General features: G+C 45.3%; 1 protein-coding gene across 8 annotated transcripts in view; it reads right to left on the bottom strand.

Annotated features, from left to right (window-relative positions):
- The window catches only part of Tiam1 (T cell lymphoma invasion and metastasis 1), a 348780-nt gene that overhangs the window by 59581 nt on the left and 275595 nt on the right, over window positions 1-13604 (bottom strand). For all 8 annotated transcript variants that reach the window (XM_029470566.1, XM_029470562.1, XM_029470564.1 and 5 more), the window contains 3 exons: window positions 13104-13178; window positions 10536-10706; window positions 4370-4474 (listed from right to left, as the gene is read on the bottom strand). In XM_029470566.1, coding sequence (XP_029326426.1) covers window positions 4370-4474; window positions 10536-10706; window positions 13104-13178 — 351 coding nt within the window. The remainder of the gene's footprint in view (window positions 1-4369; window positions 4475-10535; window positions 10707-13103; window positions 13179-13604) is intronic.

Genomic DNA, 13604 nt, shown 5'->3' on the forward strand with positions numbered 1-13604 from the left:
CCTCCCCCCCTCCCCCTCCCCACCTGGATGACTCCACAGACATAGAAGGTCACATGTAATGTCCATTCTCCCGGGTTCCCCTCTCCTTTGAACTCGTCTGCACAACCTCCCGTTTCCCTCCAGCCTCATGTCCAGCACTGAGTCCTCTTTGCTATCCTCTCCATTTCACCCTCTCCTGCCTCCCCTGCAAGGTACAGCCGGGTAAGCTGCTTCCTCCTACCTCACACTGAGCCAGCTTCCTCACCTTTCTTTTTTGTACGTGGAGATGTATGTGCGTGCACATGGAGGTCAAAGATGGATGTCGAGTATCTTCCACAATCACTCTCCCTTCAAATTTTATCAATGGCATCGCTCACTGAGCCTAGAGTTTGCCAATTCAGCCAGGCTGGCCAGCCAGCCAGCTCTGAGGCTCCCGCTGTCTCTGCGTCCTGCACTGGGATTAGAGGTGACTGGCTCTGTACCACCGTTTACAGGGGTACCGGAGTCTAGAGCTCAGGCTTCCGTGGCAGGAATGTTACCAACTGACCTTTCTCCCCAGACCCATGTCACACCTTCTTGAAACACTTTTCTGTAAAACACGTGAGACTCACATCTTGTTCTCCTCACCCCCAGTCTCTGATGGCACACCTCAGCATGCCAGCACCGTGCCTCTCTCCCTAACTTCTTGCTTCTCCAAGCCTGAAAACCTGCTGCCAGTGACAGGTTTTTACATGTATTTCTGTGAACCGGAATAGAGGCTCCTCCAGAAACAGGATCCCCCCCACCTCTGGCACATACCCTGTGAGGATCAGAGATTATGCTTGGCACAGAAACGCTAAGTAAATATTTGCGAGATAAATGAATAAATAAATTAATCAATTTTGGCTGCACATTTTATTCCCCTGTCACTTTAATAAGAACCCATTTAGTGTGAGATCTGAAAAGCTATTGTCTCTACAGACTAAACCCCAGGTCTGTGGCCATTCCATGGACTGTTTCCAACAACTATCTAGTCAGGAAGAAATAGCCAAATGGGTATCGTTTACATTAATATAATCAGTAAAGCAGGCAGACAATGACTATTGGTAGATATTCAGAGAACTTCCTGCTCACTCACACGAATACTCATTACTCTCCAAGATCTTCCAAGTCCGGGACTCACTTTCTGCTATCGATGGGACAGAATTAAGTATCTGGGATCGGGGTGGGGGTCATATATGAGGGCATGGCTGGAGACACCTGCAGGTTCCTGCAGAGCAGTGCCCCAGCATGCGGGGAGGTAGCAGAGCTTATTAACACCATGTAGCCTGCTGCTTGCTCAGAAACAAGCAAGAAAAAAAAATATGCTCTCAGAAAGCACTCTGTGCCCAGACAGGCCCTGCCTTGGCATGACCCCACACCCAGAGGAATGCTCTAAAGCAGGGCTCCCAGGCCAGGGACCCCTGAGATGATTCTAGGGGCCTGTGAACTCAGAACAGAAAGTAAAAGATACCCAGAACACTTACGGATGTCTGCCCAGCATCTTCTCTGACCATGGGAGCACGCAGGCAACCCGGACCACAACACTACGAGTGCCCGTGGCTTCATCATGAATACTAAAGCCATCTCAGTAGCAAATCCCAGTTGCTATTAATACCTCTGGATATTAGTTATACTTGCCACTATTTCCGAGCGGCAGTAGCTACTACATCCACTGCTACGTTTTACAATTTTATGAGCTCATAACATCTGTTACCTATCATTTAAAATTGATTTTTGCTAAGCATCTTGTTATGACTAAGCCATGGGAAGGTCTCTATGTCCTGTCTCACGTGACTGTAAGCATTACTCTGGGAAGGGGTCAAGAAGCTTTGTCAGGCACAAAAGCCGCCCAGAACACAAGAAGCTTAGAGAACTTGGTAAGATGGAGGTGCTGGCGTAAGCACGACCCTGGTCACTGCTTCCTTGGGGATCTCTGGGCCAGAGACCATTGCAAAGGGTGAGAGAAAGCATAATGGTCCCTTTGTACCTAGAGGTCGTTCTCCTTAACTATAGCACATACATAATAACAATTATAGACCTGAACAGGCTGAGTAGGGCACACCAGCACTCCATTGTCATCACTAGATAAAGCCCCACACCGTATCCATAGCTTAAATATGATATGTGATTGGGGGAGGGTTGGAGGGTTGGCTCAATGGTTAAGATCACTCGCTGCTTTTGAAGAGGAATCCAGTTCAATTCCCAGCACACACAGGGTGGCTCCCAACTGTGACTCCAGTCTTATTCATACACATAAGATAGTAAAATAAATAAATCTAAAAAAAAAGTTTGTTGATAACAATAATATATGACTAATAAACACTTTAAAGCCATGGCCTGATTAGCACACGTGCCTGACATGTATAGGACCTGATTAGTATACATTCCTGGTACATACAGGACCCGATTAGCACACATGCCTGTTATATACAGGAAATAGAGGCTTGTTGCCTATGAACCCTGCAATTTATTGTTTGTAATATTCACAAATTATAAGCATAAACTAAACTATCTTCTCGCAGCGTAATCAGCCTCTCTGACTTTTTTGATCATGAAACTCCAAGTTATTCACCCAGATGAGATGAAACTGTAGCCCAGGCTAGCCCCAAGTTTTATCTCTCAATCCTCTTGCCTAAGTCTACCAGTGTAGGAATTTTAGATGTTTACCACACTACACATGGGATTTTTTTTTTCCTCCAAGAAACATCTTGCTGTGTTGTTCTCCAGGCTAACCTTGAACTCCTAGGGGTTTTGTAACTCTTCGGCCTCAGCCTCCTGAGCAGCTAGGGCTACAGATGAGGACTGTAGTGCTGAGCTAACACTTTTCTTCTTTGGCATGGAAAGGACTCCTTGAGTATGTTCACAGAACACAAACAACTGGCTAATTCTCAGAAGGAACACCTTGGCTCCTGGCTGTTAATGAGACCTGCTCCATCTCCATCAACACAGTCAACAGTGGCTTAGAGTCGAGAGGTCATTTATGTCCCTTTCCCTTTGCAATATTTATGTATATGAGTGTTTTGCCTGCAGGCACATGTACGCACCCTGTGTGTGCAGTGACTACAGAGGCCAGAAGAGGGCATCAGATCGCCCAGAATCACAATTGTGGATGGTTGTGAGCCGCCATGTGGGCCCTGAGAACCTTAGGCTGGTCCCTCTGCAGGAGCCGTCCTTGTTCTTAGTCACAGAACCACCCCCCCACCAGGCCCACTTTGATCCTCTTCCAACATATAACATCATCAGACTGCCACAGGAGAAAAATCCACATTTCCTCAAAAAAATAAAAATTTAGAGAGATCTGGGGTGACCTTTTCGGCTGGCAGAAACATTCCAAATCGTAACTCACCCAGTGGAAACAACCACTTGGATCTGTTATGTGCTTAAGGTTGTCGAGAGTTTCCTAACAGAAGAAGTATAGTTCAAAAAGTTGATTTAAAATGCCACTCCCTATGACATTCTGCACTTGTGGTTCCTCTTTCCAAAAGGAACCTCTGAGCTGTACTTCCAGTTCTGCTTTCTGCGGGGAGTCACTCCCCTGTTTTTATCCCCAGATCCATGACAAACAGCTTTGTGTCCCCCAGAAAGAACCGAGAAGCCAGAACATTCCCCAAGAGAGGCCCTTAGTCCCCAAACCACTGTTTATTAGAACTGAAAGATGCGCTGCTCGGTTAAGAAAAGGAACCTGCCAGTGGTTACCACGGTGACAACCGCTAACACCTACTGAGAAACCATCTTTCTGCCCTTTGTAAAATCCCAGAACTTTCAGTATTGGTGTCTTATGCTTGCCAGCTCCCTATGATTTGTATGCAGAAGAACTGATAATAATCTCAGGCCCAGATCAGAAACCGCGTTCTCTACCTCTAAGGAGACTCAGACATCCACAGATGTCTCCAAGAATCTGTGTGATTGCAGTTTCAGCAAGCTGGGTTGATGCATTAGATGGATGGTCGGGGAGGGAGGGTGGGGGTGGGGGGTGTTACACCCACAAGATTTACCCCGTCAGTTCTGATAAGATGGTAGAAGTTGCACAAAATTGGAGCGCTTTCACTGTGGCAACTGCCAACTGATTTTAGAGTCACCGATGAAAAAGAAAGGTGTTCGGCAAGAGTCTGTCCTGATGACTCAACTCTTATCTGAGCATCATCTGTGGGTTTCAACGTCTTTGGTGGCGGTGCAGCCCTGCTTTTTGGACAAGCAAAGGCGACTTTCTGCTCTGGGATTTCAGTGATAAGCAAGGTTATTTCTGCCAGCTCTGTGTGGCTCTGAATGAAGCTCATTCCAGCCCACCAGCTACAGTTACCACAAGTACATGCATGATTTGAAAATTATCTCAGATGGGGTGTACGAGGACAGTGGTCGTAAACATTACCAGCTCGTAAATGTCCTCCTCAGGCTGCGGGATGTAGAACTGCATTCTGTTCTCCATTAGAAATTTCAGGCGCAGGTAATGGGCTGAATGATCCAGTTGATGTGTCTAGGATGGGAAGGGAGGAAAATGTCTATTTAGTAGTGAACAGGACTTGTTATCTTGTTCCCTAAGGGCAATGGGGATGGGGGGTTGGGTGGCAGGTTTCTTTATTAAAAAAAAAAAAAAAAAAAAAAAAAAAAAAAAAAAAAAAAAAAAAAGCTAGACTACAAATGGGACCTGGAACTAATAAAACATCATAGGGATCATGCAACTCAATGCAGAAAACTGAGCCACAGACCAGAGTGTTTGGTTTGAGTTTTCAACTGTACCTCTTAAAGAAGCTCCTGCACATCATGGCACACACTCACATGGTGATGCGGGACGGAGGGACGGAGGGACGGAGGGACAGGGGGACGGAGGGACGGAGGGACAGGGGGACGGAGGAACGGAGAAGTGGAGGGACGGAGGGACGGAGGAACGGAAGGACGGAGGGACGGAGGGACGGAGGGACGGAGGGATGGAGGGACTGAGGGACGGAGGAACGGAGGGGGGTTTACAATGAGAGAGAAAACAGCTGCTGGGCCCCAGGACAAGTGTTGGGGCTCACTGCAAGCAGGTCATCACACAAGCAAGAAGAGGCCAGAGTTCCAGCCTTGCTTATGTATCCCAGAATGGGACTCCCTTGGGGCTGTGAGAGTGCGCCTCCAGCCTGGGATGCACAGCAAATGGCTTGGGAATTAGAGCGCTCTCGGCCTCATCATTCCTCTGAGACAGCTCAGTGGATCTACTCTATCTAAGATACCATCCTGGAGTTAACCTGCCTAAAGAAGACACCAGGATTAGTATGGTTTTATAAATATTTTTCAATCCACAGCCAAGAAGACACATGGAAGAAAACAAACACGCTTTTCAAATGTTAGAAGACAACAAGAAATTATAGCACAAGAGAGAATATATTTAAATGGGTAGGTTTAATTTTAAAGTGTCGTTATCATTTGAAAATGCACCTTAAAACACTAGCAAGGAAGTGATAAACTGTTTGGAATTTGCTTCCAAAGTCATCTACACTTGGAGGCAGAATAAACAAACCAATGAAACATAGTAATTATATATCCTATGCAATGGGTACACGAGGATGTATTTATTACATGGATCTCACTTCTACATAAATTTGAAATTTCTCAACTTTTTAAAATAAATTTTCAATTTTGTATGAAGTAAGTGATAAAAAACTATCTCTCAATGTCCTGTAGTGAGAATTATCTTTTAATAAGTAAAATTTAGAGTTGTGGTTAAAAACTCTTCCTTTATACTGCCAGTGTGTATAAATACATAGGCCAAAATGGTGCTCCAGTCATTAGCCCCTCAACGTTCAGTCAGACACAGTGCACAGTGAACAGGGTGCCGGGCGGGCACTCCGTGGCGCAGCAGGAGAACAGACTTCGACCGGTCTGATCAACAAGGGCCTCTGGGGTGAGCTTGGGTTTGGAGAACTGGTATGCGAAGACTGGGAGACAGGGGAGTGGTGCCTTATGTTTTTAAGTAACTACATGCACAGAGGACAGTCATGGTTTACCCCAACAGCACATTTCCAGAAGGTGGAAATGAGTTCCCTGGCAGCATGCAGCGGATCGCACGACATGGAAGCCTTTAAGGGAGGGAGTGATATGACCAGTAAGAAGAGTTCCCCTTGTGTGCCTGCTTCTCACTCTCCGGGGGCTTCACAAATTCTTTAATTACAAGCAAACATTTTGTTTTACCATCTGTTCCCTACTGAGGCACAAGGGAAGGGGGACTGAGTTTCACATGGTCTCAATAACAGGGACAAAGGAGCTTGGCCACCTTACTGCTGTCATTAATAAACACTCGTGGTCAGTCCTAACCAGAGAACCGCATCCACAGTCACCTTCTGGACATCACAGTGCTGTCCTAACCTCACCCAGGGGATTCTGGGACAAACCACAGTGGGACTCTCACCAGCCAGCTGTCCGGCACTACTAAAGAGAACGAGGATCCCTACCAGCCCCAGATACCACAGTGCTGACATTTGGAATTACACAGGGAAGGACAGCAATTGGGTTTCAGTACGGAGAACATGGCTCACACTGCACATATTTTCCAAAACTTCTCTCTATTATTCATTGTCTTGATAACTTTAAAAAATAGAGATGAATACGTGCAACTTCTGTGAAAATGATGAAGGCCAGCTAGAGTGCCAGCGCATGCGTACTGCCCCTGCGCTCTAGCACCAGCGCATGCCTACGGCGCATGCCTACAACCCGGCGCTCTAGGGGTTAAGGTAAGAGGGTTTCAAGGCTGAGACCAGCTCAAGCTCAAAATAAGTAAATATGCAAATATTTACACAGGTTTAATAAGAAATCTAAAGACCCTTCCGGTTGGTGAATAGTTATTCTAAAATCAGGGTGAGGAGGATAAGTATTCCTGTGGGTCCTCCCATTTCGGTGAAAGTTTAGGAGTTACGATCTGAAACAAAGCAGGAGCTAACTCAGTCTCCCGACTCTCAGGGAAAACGTTATGAACTTCCATATCAAAGCAGGCAGAACTAAAACGGCGCTCATAACACTGTGTGTGCGAAAAGAATCCAAGTGCTGGAGAACATTGATGGATGGCTGTTGAGCATCTGGCTTGTTTTGACTTTGCAAAACATTCGAGAGAAAATTTCCTTGCAAGAGGAATTCCATTAGGGGGAAAAAATTAAATAGTACAAATTTGCTTTCTAGAGTACGTTTACTCAAATCAAATCACTTAGCATTATAACTGTTTAGAGTCAAGAAAGCTAGCTGTAAATTGTGCCATAAAATAAATATCACAACTGGGCAAGTTTAGTTTTTTGTTTTGTTTTGTTTTTGTTTTTTTACTATAATTTTTTTAAAGGACTAAGTAGCTATGTAGTTCTTTTTAATAAATAGTTCGAGCCACAAAGATACATAAGAATTGGGTTGTGGGAACAGCCGAGTTAGGAAATGTGTGTGTCTTGTAAGCATGAGACCTGAGGCCCACTTCAAGAACTGTGTAAACCTTCCACGAGTGATGGCATGTCACTCTGACTCCTGTGTTCTAGACAGGGGACAGGGCAATCCCTGGGGCTGGCTGGCCAGCCTGTCTAGATTATTATGTGAGGTCCAGGGCAATGGGAAATCCTACTTCAAAGGAGGTGGACGATGTCCGTGAAAATGAAATTCGAGGTTGTCCTTTGGCCTATAACATATACACAGTGCACAGATACATACATCACACATAGAAATATGGAGTAACGTGACACCATGGTTACACATGAACAATATGAGTCACTATGAAAGAATGGATCATTTTTGTAATTTTGTATAGTTGCAAAAGTCTGATTATATTAAAAAGAACCACAGGCTGACATGGTTACTGGCTGTGTTTAACAATCATTTCAGTAACATCTATCACACGAAATGTGCATCTTGAAACAGAACTCGACTGGTGATCAGATGGATGGCAGATGGTAAACTGAGATGAAATGATGTGGGTCGGAGGATAGGAAAGAGAATGAGGCAATGCAAGAGACAGAAGAAAGAAATTGATTATTAGATATTAGGAACAGCATCCCTCACCAATGCAGAGCTTGATAATGATGACATAAAAGACAGACTCGCCGTTATATTAGATTATTTTATATTACGCACACCCTCTCTTCCCTCTCCATCCTTAGGAAGAGAACTGCTCCAACAGTTACAGAGGAGTCTGGAAGATGTGGGTCTGAGCACACTATACATTTTATCCTACGTAGATGCTTCTCTGGAGAACATCTGTTTCTTTTTCTTTTTCTTTTTTTCTTTTTGGTTTTTCAAGACAGGGTTTCCCTGGCTGTCCTGGAACTCACTTTGTAGACCAGGCTGGCCTCGAACTCAGAAATCCGCCTGCCTCTGCCTCTGCCTCCCAAGTGCTGGGATTAAAGGCGTGCGCTTCTACCGCCCAGCCAGACCATCAGTTTCTTAAAGTACAGTGTGGAAGTTTTCCATGTTTAAACTCGGGAGACAGAAGCTGTTCTATATGGTGCGGTCTTATTTCTGTTCTGACAGGAAAAGTGATAACTCAGGAACACTTGGCAGGATGATCCATTTTTGTTTCAGAAAGGAATTCACACCTTAAGGATGCCCATAGGAACTCAGTAAGGAAGCAAAAGCTAGAGGAACAGAGCTACAGGGTAACTTGATGATGTCTCTACATGACAGAGGCAGCATTACCTTTTAGTTCCTTTTAGAAAGGCTAAATACTTAAAAAAAAAAAAAAAAAAACCCTGATCCAACCAATTCATCGTTCTTCCTACAGACCCAATTTCCCACCAAAAAAAGTGACCATTCCAAAACCAAGGCTTAGTTTTCAATTCCCTCAAGCATGCTCCGTGGCTGTCACTTCCTGGAGACACCTTCCAGGATCTGGCTTATGCAAAAAAGTCAGGGTTCAACTTCTAGCCACTAAGAACAACTCTCACAGCTCTGCAGAGTGCCGGCGATTCTCTAAAGAACTGTGCTCAGCTGTGAATAAAGGAACACAGAGATCTTCAGAGGACCAACTCTGTTAAGTAATTAGAATGAAGAGCCATGAGCAGAGGCTCCAGTGTGCTCGAAAGCCAGAACTCATGCCCATGAAAGAACTGAGGGGTGTGGGGTGCTATCGCTCACTTTTAATGCCTATGTGGGGGTTGACTTCAGCTTTGTCCTAAAACAACAGACTGATCTAATTTTCTCCACGTAAGGCTGTTGAAGTCTTGAGTGGACTGGATTATTTCATTCCCCTCCCCGATTCATATGAAGAGTCATATTTTTATATTGGAAATTAGTGATTTTTTTTAAAAAAGGCTTATATAAATTTCTGGTAGTGTAATCACAACACACTTGTTGAGAGAGTGAAATTATTCAGTATTTCCAAATCATATGCTGAATGAACAGGGCTTTTAAAATGTCATTGCTATTCATCCAAATGGTTCTAGAATAAAATTAGGATACAGTGGAAGCTGACTCCCCTAGGAATATATTCTAGGTTCCTCTGAGCCTTGTGGACTGTCCTTCCCACAGACTAATGCTCTGAGAGTTTCTGTGAGTGTCCACCGTCACAACTGCACACACCCCAGTTGGGGGCAGTGTGAGCAAGGCTGTCTCTCCCATGCTCACTTGGCTGATCATCCTGTCCTTTCCGACTGTGATGAGAAGTGGGGCAAATATTTAAGGTTTTCGGGGCTTCTCTTTCTGTATCTGCAAGTCAGGAAAGTGACACTCCTTTTCAGACGTGATGTGATCGACTAAGACCACAGATGCCATTACATACAGAAAAGTAAAAACCAGTGTGCAAGAAGGGTGACTTCCTGCTTCCTGCTGTCACCTAAGGGTGGCCAGATATGAAGAGGCTCGCCTTGAAAAGGATGGAGACATTTCCACAGTGTGAGGCAGAAGTAGAACAAACCAGTCACTGTCTAGTTAGAAAGTGCAGGCTAATTCCACGTCCACAGAAAGAGCAATTTCCCATCATGCCAAACTCACTTCGGAATCGGTTACCATTCAAACATCAGTTGGCAAAATGGGATGACACAATTGGATGCACGCATGTGCGAGCGTGTAGGTAACAGAAGGGCAAGCAGCAGCACGCATGCATGTCCACAGTGGTGGGTTTTGCATTCTCAGTCCTACCAAGCGTCAGCCTCTGTCTCAGGCTCTCTATACTGTGTGCAGGGTGAGGCGGTATAGTCATCATACACCTATGACATGGAGATGAAGCATTTGGAGGAGTTTCCCTCCTCCTCACTCAGACACTGCTTACACACGGTGCATGCTGTCACGAAGGAATGCAGGGCTGCCTGAATTTGCTAGGCATGCCCAGCCTCCTCCCTCAGACTGTGCCCATAGGTGCTTGAGAAGAGGCCTCCTCCCTCAGACTGTGCCCCACAGGTGCCAGGCATACCCAACCTCCTCCCTCAGACTGTACCCACGGGAGCTTGAGAAGAGGCCTCCTCCCTCAGACTGTGCCCCATGGGTACCAGGCATACCCAACCTCTTCCCTCAGACTGTGCCCACAGGTGCCTGAGGTCTTCCCTCAACCCCCGATTCTGCTCTTCTCAGGAGAACAACCTGAAAGAGCTACATACCTTGCAAATGAGCTCCAAGGTGTCCCTCGCAGTGTCCCCTGGCCGGACAACCGTCAAGGCTGGCTGGTTGTTGGGTAGACAGAACCAGGATGGAGTGAAATATTCATGGACCCAAATGTCACAGTCGGGGTTGTGCTGGTGGACACTGGGTAAGACCACTTCCTTCTCCCTCTGTGATAAGAAGCGAAGTCATCAGAGCTGCAGCCGTCCATGTCTAATGACTTCAGATGCCCAGATTATCTATACCCAGGGTAACAGCCTAGGCTAGAAAGAAGGTGCCTGCTAGGAGGGAGGAGACCCCTGGGAAATTTTGAAATTTGAATTTTGAAATTTTGAACAGAAAATTCCATCACGGCAAGAATATCTGCCATGTAAAATTTTATACTGCAACGTAACAATGAGCCCCCAATGGAACTGTGTTCATAAAGATAATAATACCCTGGCTCCACGGGCTGACAGGCAGCAGCGTCCTGTGTCCTCCCCGACTGCCAGGACAACCCTGGGAGGAACAAGGCCACATCCCTGATGGAGTTCAAAGAGCGTCGAGGCTGCTCACAGCAGTCCTCCCTAGGATCACGACTGTTGTCTCAGCCACACTGACTGAGGGTGAGGGCAGCGGAGGTGTGGATGTGGGGGAAGACGGTGTACAAATGTAGGCCAGCTGAACCTCACAAGCAGAGGAGCCAGGGCACAAAGCGTCCTCGGACCCACGATCCCGCAGGAGCCCCGGCAAATAAGATGTGTTAGACCGTTTCAATGTGAATGTACTTCATGCTCAAGTGTGGCTCTGTTAGGGGGTTCTAACCCAGGCCACTGGCTGCTAAGTATGGGTCTACAAACTCCCAGGAACAAGATTCACAGTAGCTACCTACAAGAAGAGACCAACTTCTCCGAAAAATGCTGGGAGGTAGTAAAATGACTTCCATTCATAGCAACAACAACAACAACAGTAATAATAATACTAATACATCAACAACCCAGTGGAAGGGTTTTGGGAGAGAAACCTCGTTTTGAGGAAGAGTCTCGGCCCTGCCTGAAGCTGGACTCCAGGGAAAGAATCACCACAAAGCCATCACCTCCCACATCCCATTACCTACGACTGGGATCTTCCCAGGCTGCTCCCACGTGCAACATTAAATAAGTGCCCCGTAGCACTGGGTCAACCCTAGATTTGCATCTAAACTGTTCTTTGAGGCAAGGCTAAATGCCAGGAAGCTGGATTTTAAACAGGTAGCCTAGAAAAATGGGAAACACAGAGGTACAAGGGAACTCAAAACCTTTGTCATTCCCATACCCCGTGTGCAAGAAACAATGCTACATCATTTAAAATGTCTAACACGAGGCTGGAGAGCTGGCTCAGCGGTTAAGAGCACCAACTACTCTTCCAGAGGTCCTGAGTTCAAATCCCAGCAACCACATGGTGGCTCACAACCATCTGGAATGGGATCTGACGCCCTCTTCTGGTGTGTCTGAAGACAGCTACAGTGTACTCATATACATAAATAATTCTTTTTAAAAAATGTATAATATACGCAAAACTGGCCAACTCCAGATACAACAAAGTAAATATTTAAAACTATGCTTGGATTGCATATATGTGCAGTAATCTAATTTCATCATGAACAATTATTCACACAGGGTGCCATGGGAACGCATTCCCTGAGCGAACCACCTCCAGACCCAGGGTGACACATCCAGGAAATGTGTCTGAGTTAAGAAAGGCCCTTCCTGTGGCCTCTGATACCAAGAACTCCACCGTACCCTGGCTTCTGTGGATCAGATCCTTCTAGAACACTGGGTTCAGCTGCTCCTGACTAATATTACTTGGTTGCTTGGCAACCAAAAGCTGAATTCGGCTACACTGATCCTGGAGATGGGAACCAGAAAATCACAGCAACATTGTGCTGTCAGCACTAGAACCCCAAGGAAAGTGTAACTGGGGTCCTGGAAAAGAAGGTGTCCTTTTTGTTGTTGTTGGTTTTGTTTTTTAGCAAGGCTACAAAAAGTGGCTACGGGCAAATCACGGCCTTTCTGGGGTTTTAATCCTGACAGTTTGAAAGACCCAATTCAAGCACAAGGTTGAATCGTGCCTAAGTATTAGACTTGGGAGGAAAAATGCATTTTTAAAAAGAAGAAGAACATACTATCAGAACACTTCTTTGAAATTCATGGGAACAAAATTGCAGGTGTGGGCAGAGAGCGAGGGCACCAAGAACTCACCTCCTGGGAATAAAAGTTGTGCATAAAAAGGAATTAGCAATGACATGAACTGTTCAGCTAACTCAGAACTCAAATCTTATATTCTAGTTGCGATCTTACACATCAGATGATAAGAAGTATGGAAAATGTTATGTCAGCGGGGAAACGTTCTTATTAGCACCAAGATTTAAACATGAAATGGTTTTCCCCACCTTGTGGTAACCTGTTATATAACGTTTGTAAAAACCAGATCATTTCAGGTTTTCATACTGGGTGTACTGAATTTTAGTTTCCCCAAGTCGCAGCACCGTGCACACGCTGGTGCCCTTGTGTGACCCAAAGGGAAGACGTGTTTAAAAGGACTTTTACCTTGCCATCTGGAACAGTGTCATCAAATATTCCCTCTAAAGATCTCTTTACAGCGTCAGTCCCCTCTCCAAACACCTGCACAGACCAAAGTGTCATCTTAAAAAAAGGAAATCTGACCAACAGCGCAAACGAAGCTCAGGACAATGGCTGGACAAAGGGGAGGGGCTTTCTGAAAACATCACAGCAGGGGTGAGGCCCTCCTGGATCCCAAGGAATGACACAACTTAAGATGGCAAACCACAAGAATCAGGTCCCAGGAAATCAAACTTCCCACGCCTTTAATAGTTCAAACATACACACACACACATCCATTAAAAATGAAGCTACAGAAACATAAAATTTTTTGTCTATTTTAGAGTTCTGAATTAGTGCTGAAATTTCTATTACAGTATTTATGGCTAAGCAAGATTTTTTTTTTTTAAATTTACTTTAGGAATTATAAGAATGATATAAAAACACATTGTGAAGGTATTTGCTCGCATCTATTGAAATTCAACCACA

Source organism: Mus caroli, chromosome 16, assembly GCF_900094665.2.
Source record: "Mus caroli chromosome 16, CAROLI_EIJ_v1.1, whole genome shotgun sequence".
NCBI classification, from domain to species: Eukaryota; Metazoa; Chordata; class Mammalia; order Rodentia; family Muridae; genus Mus; species Mus caroli.